General features: G+C 44.9%; 1 protein-coding gene across 1 annotated transcript; it reads right to left on the reverse strand.

Annotated features, from left to right (window-relative positions):
• Window positions 1–27: 27 nt before the first annotated feature.
• Window positions 28–14,810, reverse strand: CD37 (CD37 molecule). Its single transcript, XM_082435962.1, has 9 exons — window positions 5,006–14,810; window positions 4,683–4,757; window positions 4,504–4,576; window positions 3,454–3,578; window positions 3,257–3,331; window positions 2,614–2,718; window positions 1,736–1,972; window positions 1,305–1,388; window positions 28–227 (listed from the first exon to the last, which is right to left on the reverse strand). Exons 1-9 carry the CDS (start codon window positions 5,066–5,068, stop codon window positions 150–152), a joined length of 915 nt encoding a protein of 304 aa, XP_082292088.1. The 5' UTR covers window positions 5,069–14,810; the 3' UTR covers window positions 28–149.
• Between the last annotated feature and the right edge of the window lie 4,344 nt (window positions 14,811–19,154).

Below are 19,154 nucleotides of genomic sequence, written 5' to 3' on the forward strand. Positions count from 1 at the left end.
CGGGGCAGGCAGACATCTGGGTCCCCGAGGGGAATGAGGGCTCAATGGCTGGGACCAACTGGGGATTAAACAAATATTTACAGGCGACAGGGAACTAAATGCCCAGGGTCCTTGAGGGGGGCGGGGCGGGGCTTCGGGAAGGGCGGGGCCTAGCGGTACCGAGCGAGCCGATCGTAGACGTGGTCCAGGTTTCTGCACAGGAATATGGAGAGCGTCATGAAGCTGAGCTATAGAGAAAGGAGACGCGGTCAGAGACGTCGAGGGGGTGCCGGGGAGAGTCGGGGGTCCCCAGGGAAAAAACCTAGGGGGTGGGGCCTGCGGAAGAAAATAAGGGCCCGCGAGTTGGGCGGGGCTGCGTCATGGGAGGTGTGGAGAGGAGAGTAGGTAGGAGATGGGCGGGACTAGAGGGAGAACTGGGCCTGGTTGTGAAAGACTCAGTCAGGGACGGGAGTTTGGAGAATATGGCGGAATTAAGGGTAAAAGGGCTAGAGGTCATTGGGTAGGACACCAAAGATACGGGCGGGCCGGGGAGGGGTGGGAGCAGAGTTGAAGCAGGAAGGAATAGGGTGGGGTAGGGGGAATCCAGCTGCGTCTAGCATAGGTCTAGAGTCAGCAGCAGCGTGATCCGGAGAAAGCCCAAAGTCCTTTATTCCGGAGGCTCATCTATCTCGCCCTCCGTCTCGGCCTCTAATTCCATCTCGGCCTCCGTCTCCGCGCCTGCACTCCCGGTCTCAGGTTGTTCCTCGTCTTGATCCCAAAGCGGCCAGGGCCCCAGAGCCATGGGCAGTTTACCCTGCGGGGCCTTGTCCCCCCAGTTAGGGCAGGCACCCGCCATGCCCCAGCCAACCCACAGACTGCCGCTACGCCCCATGCTGCTCAGCACACCATAGCGCCCGCCGCTGCCATCGGTGCTCGGGCCCGGCCCGGGGTTCGAACAATAGGCATCCGGCACCTGCGGCTGACGTTCCTGGTGGAGCATGCTGCGTGGTAGTAGCAGGCTCAGCCCCGCCACACTCACCTGAGGGGAAAGGGGAGGGATATTGCGGCCAATAGCAGGAGGCTGATATGCCAAGGAGGACCAATGGGAGCCTCGCGAGGAAGGGCGGGAACGCCTGCTCCCTCCACGCAACCAATCAGGGCTCACAGAGGGTAGGTCTCCTCCCTCGTCCCTGGTGGAGCCTCAGGAGGGCCTGGACTGGCTGACGCTCTATCACGCATGAGCTTTTCCCGGAGAGAATGGTTGGACGCGCAATTTGGGGCGGGGCCACCTAGACCAATCGCGAGTGGGGGCGGGACCAGATTACCTCAAGTAGACCCACGCCGAGACAAATGCCCACTATGGAGATGAAGTTGTTGTGCAACCACTTCTGGAGGATCCGTGCGCAGCCCTGGGGATATAGGGGAGAGGTTACGGGTAGGGTTCTTTCTGGGATTCGCCCTCAAGCCCGGGCCCACTGTTCTCCTCCGCCCAGCCCTAACCCTTCTTTCAGGTACCGCCCCCCTTCCCTAGTTACCAGGGTTCTCTAGTCTCTCCGCTTCGGCCGGTCCAAGCCTTCCCCCTCCCCAGGCATCAGCGTTCCAGATCCTGCCCTTTCGCCTAGGCCTTTTCTTTAGGCCCCGCCCTTCAAAAGACCCCGCCCCTTGCAGGAGCTCTGCCCCTCTTGTAGTACCGCCCTTTCTCGTAGCTCCACCCTGTCAGACCCCTCCTACGTCCTGCGCTCCAAGTCCTCCCCACCTCGCGGTAGATGTAGCTGTTCGCGGGGACCAAGCAAATGTCTGCGTTGTGTCGGGGCCGCGCCAGTGGTCCGAGCCCGCTTAACTGAGGGAAGGAGGTCTTATCGAAGATTGCGGAGTCGTTGGTCGCCGATGAGTTGTAGCAGGAGCAGGGCACGCGGTGCCCTCTCGATTCGTTGCTCCTCAGGCTGGGGATACGGAACCAGTCCTGAGGAGAGTTCCAGCCGCAGCAGCGCAGCTAGAAGAGTGACAAGAGTCAGAGGAACAGGGGCTGGAGGGATGCAAGATGCTTTGGGGGATGAGGGGACTGGGTGATGGGTATGAGGTCATACTGGGGAGTAGAGGGCTAAGTGGTGGGTGCGGGGTGGGGGACTGTGATCTGGGCCAGGAGACATTAGGGGAACATGAGGTTGGGAGAGACGAGTCACGGGGGTAGGGGTCATGGGGCTGGGGGGAGGAGCTGCAGAATCGTGCTGTGGACTGAAGAGTGGGTAGGCAGTACAATTCAGCCTCAGGGAGGGGACAAATGGATGGGAGGGCGGGGTCATGTGAGTGACCAGGGAATGGAGCCTCACTTGGGCCGGGTGTCTTGGGAACCAGAGTCACTACTGGGCAGGGAGTGGGGTCACGCTAGGGCCTTGGGGCTGAGGGCGGAGTCTTGTCGAGGCAGGGGGCGGAGCCACTACAGGAGCTGGGAGCTGGGGGACTGGGCCACGTCGCCACGGCTGGAGGTGGCGTAGGTGAGTAGGGTTACATTAGGGTCCTACAGCTGGGGGCTCGGGTCGCGTCGGGGCCAAGTCTCTTCCAGGCAGTGGGCGGAGCCACGTCAGAGTCTCAGAGCTAGAGGGAGGGATCCTGGTGGGTGGGGGCCTCACGCACCTGAAACTGCACGTAGTCCCAACTCTCCTCCGCAGCCGTCTCCTCCGGGTGGGCGCGGTAGGTTTGGATCGTCTTCAGCACGACGTCCTCCACTTTCCGCTCCAGCTGACAGGCCGAGAGTGAGGATGAACCACCACCTGCCTCCCCACCGCCATCTGCCCCAACCCACTCCAGCCACTCCGTGGCTGTCTCAGCCTCAGGTAGTCCCTGAGCATCTTCAGGTCGGCCTCGGTTTTTCGCTGAATGTCTAGCTATGTCTCTATCCCTCAAAATCTCTCTCTCTGCCTGTTTCTATCGTCTGTCTTTCCGTTTCTCCACTATCTCCCATGATCTCATTCGGTTTCTGTCTCTTTCTCGGAGCCTTCTGTTTCTCCGAGGGTTTTTTTTTTTCCTGTTTCCCTTTGGATTTCTGTCTCTCTTCCTCTGTCCGTGTCGGTGAGTCTTTCTCTGGCCCTAACTGTCTCTAGCTCCTTCTCTGTGTCTCTCTGCCAGTCTCTGCATCTGTCTCTGTCTTTCCGTGTCTCTGTTTCTTTCTGTCTTCTCTGTTATTTCTCTTTGTCTATGTCAGCCCCTGTCTGCCTTTGTTTCCATCTCTTTCCACCGCCCACTAGCTGGGGTTGGAGGGAGGAGAAGGGGAACTCACCTGGACCTTCTGAGTGGAGATGAGGATTCCCAGGGTGATCTGTGTGGCAAACAGGAGCAGCAGTGTCCCAAAATACTGGGGAGGGGCAGAGTGGAGAGGTCAGGCTGAATCCCTCCGCAGGATGAAGGAGCTGCCAGGGCTCTATTTGAGGGCAAGATGTGAATGAGCCTAGGGATGGAGGGGGGAGGGGCACTCACCAGGCCCAGGAGGCAGCGGAACTCCTTCAGGGCCCCCACACAGCCCAGGAGGGCAAGGCCCATGGTGAGGATTCCTGAGATGGCCAGGGCCTTGGACCAGATCTGCAAGGGCATGAAGGACAAGCCTGGGGGAGGTGAGAAACAGTGATGTTTGGCTCCATGTGCACAGCTCCAGGCAACCCCATTCCATACCCACACACCACCCAAGCGGGGAACAGTAACCTGGGGGACGTCTTCCTGGGCTCCTGGCATCCTCTTCTCTGGGCCTCTGTCCCTGTCCCACCCTGAATCTCTCTATCCCTTTCCTTCTGGGATTCTCTCCACCTCTCTCTGTGGGTCTCTGTCCCTCTCTCTCTTTGGATCTCTGTTCCCTTCTTTCTAGATCTCTGTCCCTCTTTCTTCCCGGTCTCTGTCTTTCCCTCTTGTTCTCAGTCTCTCTTTCCTCCGTCAGCTCCTACCCACCCCCAATAGTTTCAGCCCCATCACTTGTTCTGTGACATTGGATCAGCCATCTAAACCTCCCTGAGACCTAGGGAATAATGCTATCTATTTCCTAGAGTTGTTTTGAGGAACACATGGGAGGCATGTGTTCAGTCTGGTCCTCTACACAGGGCAAACATTTATTATATATGAGCTATTAGGATTTTGATTATTACTCCATTGTTATTTTCCTACAATTATTATGAGTGTTAATCTGTTCTACTTCCTTGCTGTGTGACATCCAGTAAGTGACTTCCCCTCTCTGAGCCTCAAGAGAGGGAAGATTTATGGGAGAATCTGATGAGCCTCTGCCCAAGATCTGACACCTAGGAAGTGTCTGAGAAATGGCCATTATTATTACTGGTATGCACAACTCATTTGCCAGAGGAAGAAGCTGAGTCTCGGAGAGTTATGGCAGTAACAAGTGGTGGAGCAGAGCCTGAGATCAGAACAGGGAGTTGGGCACCATGGGCCTCCCTGGGATGAGGGAGACCACAGGAGGTCCTTGGAAGGGAGCCCAGTTCATGCCTGCTCCAGGAAGGCCCACCCGGACTGCCCCAGCTCCCTTACCCACAAAGGATACGAAGCTGGTCTTGTCGATGAGTATCCAGATGCCGAAGCAGAAAATAAGGCTGCCTAGGACCTGGGGAGAGGAGAGGAGAGCATGGCCAGTGGGCAAAGGGGGATTTGAGATTGGGCAGCTGCGGCAGGGGCTGGGACGTGGGCTGGGGAGCCGGGAGGCAACTCACGAAGAAGAAGAGGTTGAAAACGAAGAGGAGGTACTTGATGAGGCTGAGGCAGCTGTCCTGGGCTGACATCTTTTTCTAGAGGTGTGAGAGAACAGTGGGAGGGACAGGACAGAAGGGGTGGTGGCAGTAGGGAGACGCAGGCAGAAAGAAAGACCGTGAGACAGATAGGGAGAGGCCGAGAGAGAAGAGAAAGGAAGAACTCAGAGAAAGAGGAAGTTCCAGGGGCAGAGCCCCACCCCCTCCCTTTACATGCGAGGTGACTTTCTTCTGTGTCTCTGTCCCCATCTCCCTCACCTGCCCCACTGGGATGCACACACCAGTACCTGAGGGGCCTTGGAATTGGTGGGCACCAAGGACATACCAGGCAGTTCTTCCCAGGTCTCCATGGCTCAGGCTGGGGGACGCACAGGGAATCCTGATCTACCTGCACCCACCTACTCTGGGCACCAGGACCCCAGGCTGGCCCTGGACAGCAGCCGACCTCACAGACACTCTGACCTCACCGCCTGCAAAGCTCTGCCACCTCTGCATTCATCTCTGTCCCTGCTTCCCAGCCCTCCCAGTCTCTTGTCCTCCTCTCTCTCGGCCTCTGTTCTTTTCTCTCTGGATCTTTATCCTCTCTTTACCTCTGGGTCTCTGTCCCCTTCCCCCCCAGGTCTCTATCCTCTCCCTCTCTGGTTTCTGGCCCCTTATCTGCGTGCCTGTCCTTCTTTCTCTGTTTATCTACCCCCTTCCCCCACCTTCCTGTCATTGCCTCTCTCTCGGAGTCTGCATCCTGTTCTTGGCAACAAGTGTAGACCAAGGTCCTCCCATGTGCTGGGCCAGGGGCTGGGCACCTGGGGGAAGTGAAAGTGCTGCAGGTCCCAAGTGGGAAGGTCCCCAGTGCGAGGGGGTGACTTGGAGGTACCAGAACACCCAGAGCGGAAGCTGAGCCTCAGGCAGTACTTCCTGCTTCTGCAGTGAGGCCCCTAGAGGGGCAGGCCCCACAGGAGTCAGGATTGAGCCCAGGACCTTGGCCGTTAGATCCGGGTGTGCAGTACCTGATTGTCTCTAGGCCCGAGCTGTGCAGCCAGCAGCCTTTGAAGTCTCCCCTGATGCCCTGCAGGTTCCTCGCGTCTGTCAAGTCCTAAAGGCCTCACGGATTTTTAACATCATGGGTGTTCCTACCATCTTGACATCCACCCAGGCCCTGGAAAACCAGACCTTCTTAGAGACCCAGTACCCTCTCTCTCTTCTGAGCGATCTCATCCACTTTTTTTTTTTTAAGTCTCCAAATGTAATTATTTCTTATTAATGTCATCAAAAATCAATTCATATTAATAGTATTCTGATTTTTGACTCTGGGCTTTCTTTTTCCCTCCAACTTTACCGAGGAATAACTGACAAGTATAATTGTACATATTTAAAGTGTACAGAATGATGATTTTATATGTATATATGTACATACGTATATACATATATGTATATAGTGGAATGATTGCCAGGCTCAAGCTAATTAACATATTCATCACTTCACATAGTAAACTTAGTGTGTGTATGGTGAGAACACTTAAGATCTACTCTCAGCAACTTTCCAGCACACAAAACTGTATTATTAACTATATTTGTCATGCTGTACATTAGATCCTCTGATCAGAACTTATTCCTCTTATAACTGAATGTTTATACCCTTAGACCTATGTCTCCCCATTTCCCCCACTCCCCAGCCCCTGGCAACCACCATTCTACAATGTTTCTGTTTCTATGAAATTGGCCTTTAAAAATTTTTTTTTAAAAAAGATTCTACATATAAATGGTACCAGTATTTTTCTTTCTCTGGCTTCTTTCACCTAGCATAATGCCGCCTCCCCCTCCCCCCAGTGCAGGTTCGTCCATGTTGTCCCAAATGGCAGAATTTTCTTTTTTATGGCTGAATAATATTCCATTGTGATATATATATATTAAAGTTAGGGTTAGGGATGTATCACATTTTCTTGATCTATTCATCTGTTGAAGGACATTTGCTTCCATATCTTGGCTATTGTGAATAATGCTGTAATGAACATGAGTGAAAAGATATTTCTTCAAGATACTGACTTCATTTCCTTTGGATATATACCCAGGAGTGGCATTGCTGGAGCATACGGTGCTTCTATTTTTAATTTTTTGAGGAACCTCCATACTGTTTTCCATAGTGGCTGCACCAATTTATACATTCCCACAAGAGTACACAATGGTTCCTTTTTCTTCACATCCTCGCCAACACTTGTTATCTCTTGTCTTTTTGATAATAGCCATCCTAACAGTAATGAGGTGGAATCTCATGGTTTTGATTTGCATTTCCCTCATGATTAGTGATGCTGAACACCTTTTCATACCTCTATTGGCCACATGTATGTCTTCTTCGGAAAAAAATGTCTGTTCAGGTCCTTTGCCCATTTTCAAATTGAGTTATTTGCTTTTTTGCTGTTGAGTTATATGAGTTCTTTATGTAATTTGAATATTAACCCTTTATCAGGTATATGGTTTGCAAATATTTTCTCACATTCTTCATTGAAAAGGTTGCCCTTTCAATATATTGATTGTTTCCTCTGCTATGTAGAAGCTCTATTGTTTCATGTAATCTCACTTGTTTATTTTAGCTTTTGTTTCCTGTGCTTTTGGTGTCTTATCCAATGAACTATTGCCAAGACCAATGTGGTAAAACTCAAGGAGCTGTTTCCCTATGTTTTTCTTCTAGGAGTTTTACAGTTTCAGGTTTTACATTTAAGTCTTTAATCCTTTTCAAATTAATTTTTGTGAGTGGTGTACGATAGTGGTTCAGTTTCATTCTTTTGCATGTGCTTATACAGTTTTCCCATTTATTGAAGAGACTGTCCTTTTCCCATTGTGTGTTCTTGGCACGCTTGTCAAAAATTAGTTGACTGTATATGCATGGGTGTATTTCTGGACTCTCTATTATGTTTCACTGGTCTATGTGCCTGTTTTTATACCAGTACCATATTGCTTTGATCACTATAACTTTGTAATATAGTTTGAAATTAGGAAGTATGATGTCTCCAACCTTGTTCTTCTTTCTGAGGAGTGCTTTGGTTATTCAGGGTCTTTCACAGTTCCATACAAATTTTAGGATAGTTTTTTCCTATTTCTGTGAAAAATTGGAATTTTGATAGGGATTACATTGACTCTGTAGACTGCTTCGGGTACTCTGGGCATTTTCACGATATTAATTCTTTCAATCCAAGAACATGGGATATCTTTCTATTTATTTGTGTATTCCCCAATGTTTCTTTTCTCAATGTCTTATAGTTTTCAGTGTATAGGTCTTTCATCTCCTTGGTTAAATTTATTCCTAAGTGTTTTATTGTTTTTGATACAATTATAAATGGAATTGCTTTCTTAAGTTTTTTTAGATAGTTTGTTGTTAGAGTATAGAAATGCAGCTGACTTTTTTTTTGGCTGCATTTGGTCTTCGTTGCTGCGTGCAGGCTTTCTCTAGTTGTGGCGAGCGTGGGCTACTTTTCGTTGCAGTGCGTGGGCTTCTCACTGTGGTGGCTTCTCTTGTTGTGGAGCACAGGCCCTAGAGAGTGCAGGCTTCAGTAGTTGTGGCATACAGGCTCAGTAGTTGTGTCTCGTGGGCTCAAGAGTGTAGGCTCAGTAGTTGTGGTGCACGGGCTTAGTTGCTCCGTGGCATGTGGGATCTTCCTGGACCAGGGATCAAACCCGTGTCCCCTGCATTGGCAGGCGGATTCTTAACCACTGCGCCACCAGGGAAGTCCACAGCTGACTTTTGTATGTTGATTTTGTATCCTGCAACTTTACTGAATTCATTTGTTAGTCAGGTTTTTGGTGTGTCTTTAGGGTTTTCTACATAAGATCACATCATCTGCAAACAGATAATTTTCTTCCTCTTTGATTTGGATAAGTTTTATTTCTTTTTCTTGCCTAATTGTTGTGGCTAGGACTTCCAGTACTATGTTGAATAGAAATGATGAGAGTGGACATTTTTGTATTGTTCCTGATCTTACAGGAAAGGCTTTTAACTTTTCAACATTGAGTGTGATGTTAGCTGTGAGCTTGTCATATAGGGCCTTCATTATGTTGAGGTACATTCCTTCTATACCTAATTTGTTGAGAATTTTTATCATGAAAGGATGTTGAATTTTGTCAAGTGCTTTTCTGCATCTAACGAAATGATCATATGCTTTTTATCCTTCATTCTGTTAATGTGGCATATCACATGTGTTGACTGCCATGTGTTGAACCATGCTTGCACCCCAGGGATACATCCCACTAAATCATGGTGTATGATCCTTGTGATGTGCTGTTGAATTCAATTTGATAGTATTTTAGTGAGGATTTTTGCATCTACGTTCATCAAGGACATTGGCCTATAATTTTCTTTTCTTGCAGTGTCCTTGTCTGGCTTTGATATCAGGGTAATGCTGGTCTCATAAAATGAGTTTGGAAGTGTTCCTTCCTCCTCAACTTTTGGGAAGAGTCTGAGAATGATTGGAATTGATTCTTCTTTAAATGTTTGGTAGAATTCACCCATAAAGTTATCTGGTCCTGGGCTTTTATTTGTTGGGAAATTTTTGATTATTGACCCAATCTCCTTGCTCATTATTGGTCTGTTCAGATTTACTTTATGGTTCAGTCTTGGTAAGTTGTATGTTTCTAGTAATTTATTCATTTTTTCTAAATTATCTAATTTTTTGGTGTATAATTGCTCATAGTAGTCTCTTATGATCCTTTGTATTTCTGTAGTATCATTTATGTCTCCTCTTTCATTTATAATTTTATTAATTGAGCCGTTTATCTTTTTTCTTAGTCTAGCTAAAGGTTTTTCAATTTTTGCTCATCTTGTCAAAAAACCTAACTCTTAGTTTCATTCATCTATTTTGTTTCTTTCTAGTCTCTATTTCATTTATTTCTGGTCTAATCATTATTATTTCTTTCCTTCTGCTACCTGTGGGCTTATTTCTTCTTTTTCTAGTTCCTTGAGGTGTAAGTTTAGAACATAGATGCAACAATTCTCAACAAAATGTAAACAAACTGAATTCTCTCTTTTCCATTCTTATTTTTTTCTCCTCTGACTGGATAATGTCAAAATATCTGTCTTCAAGTTCACAGATTCTTTATTCCTTGGTGAACCAACCCCTGGGTGATGTCCTCATTTCCTCTCTCCCTCTTTCCCATATGGCCCATCAGTCCCTAAGCAAATCCCTTCTTCCCCCTGATTCTCTACTCTGTCCCCTCCTCTCTGTCCTCGTGGTTCGGGCTGACTCAGGACTTTTGTTCTCCCACCTGGACCCAGACCTCAGGCCCTTCCCTGGCCTTATTCTCTCCCCTCCAGTCCATTCCCTACGTGGCTCCAAAAGAGACTTTTTGAAACTCATACCTAGGTTACACAGCCCTATGTTCAAATCTCAGTTAGGACACTGATTCACCACCCCTTCCCCTGAGCGCCCACTTCTAAACCACCATGAAGTCCTTTATGCTCCACTACTAAAATACATTTCGAATCCATCCACTTGTGTCGAACTCCATGGCTACCATCCTAATCCAGGCTCTTATTATTTTCCACACAAATAATTATAATTGCCTCTGAAATGATTGTTGTGTGTTGAATGGTGACCCCCCCCCCCAAAAGATATGTCCATGGCCTGGAATGTGACCCTATTTGGAAAAGCTTTTTTTGCAGATGTAGTTAAGTTAAAGATCTCAAAATGAGATCAACCTTGATTATTCAGGCCCTAAATCTAATGACAAGTGTCCTATATTATAAGAGACACATAGGAAGACACAGAGAGAGGAGGAGAATGCCAGGTGAAGAGAGAGGTAGAGATTGGAGTTATGTAGCCACAAGCCAAAAAACTCCTGGAGCTATCATAAGTTGGAAGAGGTAATTATCTGATTCTCCCCTAGAGCCTCCAGAGGGAGTGCAGCCTTGTCAACACCTTGACTTTGGATTTTTGGCCTCCAGAATAGTGTGAGAGTAAAATTCTGTTGTTTTAACCTACCAAGTTTGTGATAATTTGTTCTTGAGTCACAGGAAACTAATACACCAATCTCCTACTTTTCTACCCACTGTTCCCTTCCTCAGAGATGAGTACGTGAGTACCTGGAGATCCAAAGGAAGGTGGCAGAGGTTTGCTAGATGCTCACCAATTTGGTTTCTTCTTTCTTTGGCACACAGGAAGACTACATTTCCCAAGCCTCCTTGCAGTGAAGTTGAGGCCACGTGACTGGTCTTGGGCCAGTGGAGCGGGTGCAGAGTGATGTAGGGCACTTCTGGACCCGGCCGTAAAATGTCCTGTACAATTTTTACCTTGTCTCTCTTCATTCATTCATTGGCTGTCTGTAAGCTGAGAATTTATTGGAGGACTTAAGGATGGGAGAGCCAAGAGATAAAAGAGCTTAGGTCCCTGGTTTCTCCTTGGAAGAGAGCCTTTTGGACTTTATGTAAGTAAGAATTTATTGCATTAAGCTATATAATATTTTATTAGTATATAAAGTTTGTTTGTTAGTATTAGTAAATAGGGTTGTGTGTTAAAGCAACTAGCTTTAATAATCCTGACGGCTACAGGTAAATACCTGTCACTGCATTTTAGCCAGCATCAAAATTCAGATCTGTGATAAACTCCAGTGCTTTCAAATTTTCTTTTCGTAGTTTTGAGTGCATAATGTTATTTTTTTACCTCTTTCTTATGGTGAAGGATGACACATATAATAATGTTCACAAAACACAATGTACAGCTCAATGAATTATCACAATGTTAATACCCATGTAATGAAGATCAACATCATCATCGACCCAGAAACCATTTTCTCCCTTGCAAATCACTATCCCATTCCTCTTGACTTATAATTGCTATATTTTGGTTTGGCCTGTTTTTCATGATATAAATGGAATCATACAGTATTTATTCTTTTGTGTTTAACTTAATTTTGTTCAACATTATATTTATGAGATTCATCAATGGAATAAGTAGCAATAGTTCTTATATCCTCACCACTTTCAAGTATTTTATTGTCTGAATATCCCACAATTTATTTATGCATTCAACTATTGATGGACATCTCGGTTGTCTCCAGTTTTTTGATTATTACAGATCACACCAGTACAAACATTAAAAAAAAGGATGAAATTAGTTTTAATAATATATTTTATTTAACCCAACATATCCAAAATATTAGCTTATAATCCTCTCTTCCAAGTCTTCCTTGAATCTACTCGAATAAGGCTTTCATTCTGACTCGTTCACCAAAACCACTTTTGTCAAAGTCACCAATGATACCCATGTGGTCAATTCTTGGTCCCCATCTTACTTGACTTCTCTACATCACTGGTTGTGGTCCCCACACAGGCAGCATCAGTGTCAGCTGGAAATCTGTTAACATATTGTAAGTCCTCATCCCAGACCTACTGTAGTAGTCCCCCCAAATATATGTCCTTGTCCGAACTGCTGGAGCCTGTGAATGTGACCCTATTTTTTCTAACCCTATTTGGAAGAAGGGTCTTTGAAGATGTAGTTAAGGATTTCAAAATGAGATTATCCTGGATTATCTTGAGTGGGCCCTAAATCTAACGACAAATGTTCTTAGAAGAGACACCCAGAGGAAAGGCACTCCTAGAGGAGAAGGAGAAGACAGAGGTGGAGATTGGAGTTATGCAGATACAAGCCAAAGAATGCCTTGAGCCACCGGAAGCTACCCTTAGCCCACACATCCTATTGTCTGCCCAGAAGCCAAAGGGATCCTCCTGTTAAAACATGAGTCACTTCTTGACTCAGAACCCTCTAATAGCTTCTTATCTCACTCAGGAAAAAACCCCAACTTCCTATCATGACCTCTAAGGGCCTCCATACAATACTCTGGCCCCTGCCACTTCTCTCATTCCACCTACTACCACCCTTCCCTCAGTCACTGGGATCCAGCCATATTGGCTCCCTTGCTGTTTCAAGAACCTGTCAAGTATACTTCTGCCTCCAGACTTTTGTCATTGCTGTTCTGTCTGCCTGGAATGCTCTTCCTCATGCTGTTCCTGGATCCTTTCCTCATCTCCTTCAAGGCTCTGCCAAATGTCACTTCCTCAGAGAGGTCTTACTTGACTACTGTCTACAGCTCTCTGCCTTGTCCCCTCATAACACTCTGTTTTGCTTTCTTAACAGCACTCCCATTCTCGGAAATTCTTATTTGTTTACATGTTTCCTGCTTTTGCAACTAGAATGTAAAATCTTTTTCATATAGTATCCCTAGGGTCTAGGGCAGTATGGGGCACATATCATTCAATAAATATTTACTGACTGGCATTTTTCCTGGTGTCTTGAGTTCACAGATTTTCCTGCCCCAGGGCTTTGCATAGCCTCAGGGACTGAGATGTTCATATTCCATTTTTCACCTAGTAAATCAACCTTCAAGTCTCAGTTTCAGTGTTACTTCCTCAGGGAACTCCTCTTGTAACAGAGGACAAGCCTGACTCCATATTGGATCTATTCCCTTAGTTCTAACCCTTGTGCTCTGTTGCCTGTGCTTAGTCATGCTGGCTCTGCACCTTTGTAGAAGAATGTTGCCAAAGCCTGAAATACACGATAGCCCATTCTCAAGGCTCTGACCTTTAAATGTATAACGCTCTTCCATTCATATAAAGATAAAAAATTGGAAAACAGAAAATAAGTTGTCTTGTTGGAGGCTTATAGGAACATTGTGACCAGACCTACAGGTCACATAGGTATAAAAGAAGCCTGTATAAAAGAAGCCTGAATTTTAACTCCGCTAAGATTGTTCTTTTGGACACTAGTCCAGCATCTTCTTGGTATGCTGGCTTTCCAAATAAAGTTGCTATTCCTTCCCCCAGCAAGGATTTATTGGCCTGTTGTGTGATGGGCAGTATGAGCTTGGGCTCAGAAACACTCTCCAAATTAGGTCTCTGTGTTAAGGACTGAATAATTTCCCCAGATTGTAATGTATTCTTACAGCACCTAGACATTTTCCTTTACATCTTTTTGTTCAGTCATAATGATCTACGCCTGGAGACCACAGGTGGTTCTCAAAATGTGGTTCTCAAAATGTGGCCTAGGGACCGCTGGCGGTTCCTGAGACACTTTCAGGGGTTCATGAGGTGAAAATTATTTTCATAATACTATTAAGATGTTATTTGCCTTTTCACTCTCACTTTCTCTTGAGTATACAGTGATGTTTTCCAGAAGCTACAGCAAATGAGCTATTTTGACAAACCCTGTGCAGAAGCAGATATGAGAATCCAATTGTCTTCTAGTAAGCCAGGCATTAAAGAGACCTGCAAAAATGTAAAATACTCTTCTCACTAAATTATTTTTGGTGTGGAAATTAGTTACTAAAAATGTTGTTTGCACAATGAGTTTTTGATGATAATACATATTTCAGAAATTTCTCGGTTTTAATATTGATAGATATAACTCACATAAACACAATCCACATAAATACAACCCACATAAATTATTGGGGTCCTTCATTTTTAAGAGTATAAAAGCAGTCCTGAAACCAAGAACTTTGAGTAAATCTTTAGGTTTTTTATTGTTGTCTGCAAGCCCAGAAAATTTCGGAATTCTCTGAAGGCAAGGTCCCCGTCTGTCTTATTGGACACATACTTAAGGTTTGGCTAGTAGTATGGGGAGACTTAAATGTTACTGTCAAAGATCTGAAGGCAAAAAGAAACGAATGGGAAGACCAATCCTCCCACCTCATCCTCACCTCCACATTACTCGGGGGACTGGAAGCGAAGCCCATGCTCCAGACGAGGGACTCGGCTTAGAGCCTGGACTGAGCAGTGCGGGAGGATGGAAAGGGAAGGAGGTTGGGCACGTGGTCTAAACTGCACGAGAGGAAAGGAAGGAAGGAGGGACGCATGCGCGTGTGTGCACGTGTGTGTGCGCGCGTGTAGGGAGGGAGGTGGGGGTTGGAGAGGGCGGAGCCGCGGATTCGTTCCCTCTGTCAGAGGTGAGCGGGGGGAGTGGCGGCGCATGCGCAGAGGAACGCGGGAAAGTCGGTGCCTGAGGTAGAGCGAGGAGCGTCGCACGGTAAGGCCTGAGGCGTGAAGGGGCCTGAGGTGGTCGCTAGGCTCCTCAGTTGAGCCTTCTACACCCTTATTTTCGGCTGACTGACCAGACTGAAGAGTCCAGGCCTCGAGGGTGAGGGTGAATTGGACCCCGCAGGATCCCTGAAACGTTCATAAATCTGGGGTGTGTGAGGTTGGGCGTCTCCCCCTGGGGTCACTGGACTTCGCCAAGGGATAACAGGCCACCTGACGGAACCTCCCAGACGCCGGGTTCTGTGGAGCTGAGAGGTCAAACGGCCCGAGAGGGCCCTCCTTTTTTCTCCCCTAGGACCTGGGAAATTGGCGTCAGCCACTTCGCTCACCAAATCTGACTTTGAGCCAATCCCAAGGCCTGACCTTCACGGGAAGCGGCCGTCGGTCCCTGCCCAATTGGGGAAGCCCGCTGGTTCAGGCTCCCAGGCGGCAGAGCCCGGGTCTAGCCTCCCCACACGCCTGTTACGGACGAAGTTATTGCCTGCTCCTTGAGGAAGCTGGACACCAGCTCCCTCCTTTCATTTTTGGGGTTTATAGTTCCAGGGGAGGAGGTAAAGGGAGAGGAACGGGCATTTCCGGGAGGCCCGAGCGCTCTCCGGAAGGCATGGGCCTAGGAGAGCAGTTGCTGGGAAGGGTGGTGTCGAGCCTCACACGTTGGGCCACCATCAGGGCCTCTCCAGGCTGCGAGGAAGGGTTTACCAGGGAACCAAGGGGCTTTCTAGGTGTCACAGTGGCCGGTTTGCAGAATCTGTTTGCTGAAACTTAGTTCTCTCAGTAAGTCAAATTTACCAATTTACCAGAAAACTTGTAAATTCTGGTAAATGTACCAATTTACCAGAATACACTTTCTGAATGTGTTCAAGAAAGGTGGATATATTTTTTCATGGGTACAGTTTTCCTTTGTTTAGTGGAACTCGGTGTCAGGGTCAGTGTTAACATGCATTATGGGAATCAGAAGTACTCCTTGTAATTTTGAGTTATGGTTCATTTCAGCTGCTGGCAAACCGTCTAGTAATAGTGAAGATTTGTGATCTTAGGTAAGCTGCCGACTCTTCTTTTTTTAATTTAATTTATTATTTTTTTATACAGCAGGTTCTTATTTGTTATCTATTTTATACATATTAGTGTATATATGTCAACCCCAGTCTCCCAGTTCATCCCACCAGCTTCCTCTTCTTGGTTAACTTTTGAACAAATTGAAGTAAGATTATTGTTTTTCTGTTTATTCTGAAACCCAAAGGAAAGAATTCACTATGGACACGCTTTGGAGTTTCTCTTACTTGCTTTTGTGTTGATAATCTGAGGCTCTCTGTTTCTTTTTCATATCCTTAGCTTTTGTGACAGCATTTCCTTCTGGCATTTCTCCTAATTCTCTGGCCATTTCTTCTTCTTTTCTTTATATTTTATTTTTAATGTTCTAAATCATGAAATATGCATCCACAAAAGGGCATAGAATGTATAAACAGAGTTTTAAATGAATAATTATAAAGCTTACATCTGTGTAACTACCAGCCAGATCAAGAAGTAGAATATTACCATGACTCTGAAAGATCTTCTCTCATTATCATTTCACAATCAAGTACCCCTTCTTCCCTTTTAGAGGTAACTTCAAGTCTGACTTTTGTGGTGATCATTTCCTTGACTTTCTTTATACTTTTGCCATGTATATGTGTATCCCTAAATTACTAGTTTAATTTTGCCTCTGTTTTGAACTTAGAAATATGGACTCATTCTGTCTAGAATATTTTATGCTATGCTTCTTTTGCTCAGCATTGTGAAATTTATATTGTTGAGCGTAGCTGTAGTTCCTTTATTTTCTTCACATATGCATAGTATTCTTTTGTTTGAATAGTCTATGATTTATGCATTTTACTGTTGATGGGCGTTGGGGTTTTTCAACTTTATGACAATTATGAGTAATGTTGCTGAGAACATTCTTGTGAGAAGTAGAAGAATGTAGTTGGTTAAGAGCTGCTTCTGAAACCAGACTGTGTTAAATCCTGACTACCACTCATTGGAGGTGTAACGATGAGAAAGTTGTGTAACTTCTTTGTGTTTAAATTTTTTTCACTTTTGTAAAATGGAGGTAATAATAGTACCTACCTCCTAAGGTTATTGTGAAGAGTAATGTAATTTAAAAATGTAAAGCATTTAGAACAGTGCCTGACACAAAGCAAGCACAATGTGTTAGTTATTATTATTACTGTATTCTGTTGCACAAGTGAAAGAGTTTCTCTAGGGAATATATTGGGAGTTGTTGGGCCATAGGGTATGTGTATATTTGATTTTACTACTAATACTAGGTTGTTCTCCAAAGTAGTTATGACAATATACAGTAACGTTAATTGAGGATGAGACTTCCTGGTTGCTCTACATCTCATCAACACCTGGTATTATTAGACTTTTCCATTTTTTCCCAGTCTGGTTGGTGTGCAGTTGTATTTCATTGTAATTCTAATTGCCTTTCACTGATTATTAATGACATATTTGTAATAGTTATTGGGATAATTTAATTAAATGAATTATTTAATGATTATTTAAATATTATAAAATATTTATGAAGTGCCTGTCAAGCCTCTTGCCCATTTTCCTATTGGGTTGTCCGTATTTTTCTTCCTAATTCGTAGGTGTTCTTTATATCTTTTGAATATTAGTCATTTGTTGTTATGTAGGTTGCAGATATCTTCTCCCATTTTACAGTTTTTCTTTCTATTCTCCTTTTGGGGTCTTTTCAAAAAGGAAGTTTTTAATTTTAATGTAGTAAAATGTATCAAATTGAAATTTTATGGTCATTGCTTATTGTGTCTTTTATGAGAAATCTTTTCCTATACCAAGGTGTTGTGTTTCAAGGGGCACCATTCGCATCAGCAGTAATTTTGTTCCCTGGAGTAGTATAAGACAGTGATTCTCCATTCTTTTATATTTTCTAGAATTTTATAGTATTGTTTTTCACATTTACTTCTTTTGTCCATCTGAGATTGATTTTTGCAGTTATTTGAGGTAGGGGTCAGTTTCTTTTTTTTGCTGTATGGATACCCAATTGTCCCAGCACCATTTATTGAGAAGTTCACCGCCTACTTACAGGTCTGCTAAGGCATATCTATCATGTATCAGACTTAATATAACGATAGGTCTAATTTTAGGCTCTCTATTCTGTTCCATTAGCCTATTTGTTTGTCCCTGTCTCAATTCACACTGCCTTACTACAAATTTATAATAAGGCTTAATACTTGTTAGAGCATGTCTTCTCACTTTGTTTTTATTAAGGAGTATCTTAGCTATTTTTGGGCTTTTGAGTTTTCAGATAAATTTTGGTATCAAGGTTGAGCTAGTCTTATAAGTTGGGGAGTGTTCCTCTTTCTGTTTTCTAGGAGAGCATTTCTTTCTTAAAGGTTGGTAGAATTTGCCATGAATGACATCTAGTATTAGAAAGGTTTGTATATATGTGTGTGTAAGTGTGTGCACGAACACATATGTGTGTTTGATTTTCAGTTACAGTTTCAAGTTATTTAATGATTATAGGACTTCCTGGGTTCTTTATTTTTCCTGGGTAGTTCTTTGGTTAATTTTTACAAGGTATTTGAGTATTTCACCTATTTTTTGAAATTACTGGTGCAATAATGTTAATATACTTTATTATTTATTTAATATCTGCAGCATCTATAGTAATGTCCCCTTTTTTTAATTCCTAGTACTGGTTATTTGTACTTTTCCTCCTTTTTCTTTTATTTTTTTAAAATTAATTAATTAATTAATTTTTGGCTGCATTGGGTCTTCCTTGCTGCCTGCAGGCTTTCTCTAGTTGCAGTGAGCGGGGGCTACTCTTTGTTGCGGTGCATGGGCTTTTCATTGTGGTGGCTTCTCTTGTTGCGGAGCACGGGCTCTAGGTGCGCAGGCTCAGTATTTGTGGCACATGGGCTTAGTTGCTCCACGGCATGTGGGATCTTCCCGGACTAGGGCTCAAACCCATGTCCCCTGCATTGGCAGGCGGATTCTTAACCACTGAGCCACCAGGGAAGTCCTCCTTTTTCTTGATCAAGCTAATTAGAAGATTGTCAACTTTATTAGTTCTTTCAAATAACTTTTGGGCTTTGTTGATGATTTTATTGTTTGTTTTCTATTTCATTAAGCTTTGGCTATTATGAATAAAACTGCTATGACTGTTCTTGTAAAAGTCTTTTTGTGGCATATGTTTTTATTTTTCTTAGGTAAATCCATAGGAGGGGAATTACTGGGTCTAGCAGTTGAATAAGAAACTAAGATTTAAAAAGCCCATTTTCATAAGAAACTGCTAGACCTTTTTCAGAATGGTTGTACCATTTACACTCCTGGCAACAGTGTATGAAAGTTCCAGGTGCTCCACATCTTTGCCAGCATTTGGTGTTAATCTTCTTAATTTTATCACTTTTGGTAGGTAAACA

The sequence above is a fragment of the Balaenoptera physalus genome, assembly GCF_965194825.1.
Source record: "Balaenoptera physalus genome assembly, chromosome: 19".
Lineage (NCBI taxonomy): Eukaryota > Metazoa > Chordata > Mammalia > Artiodactyla > Balaenopteridae > Balaenoptera > Balaenoptera physalus.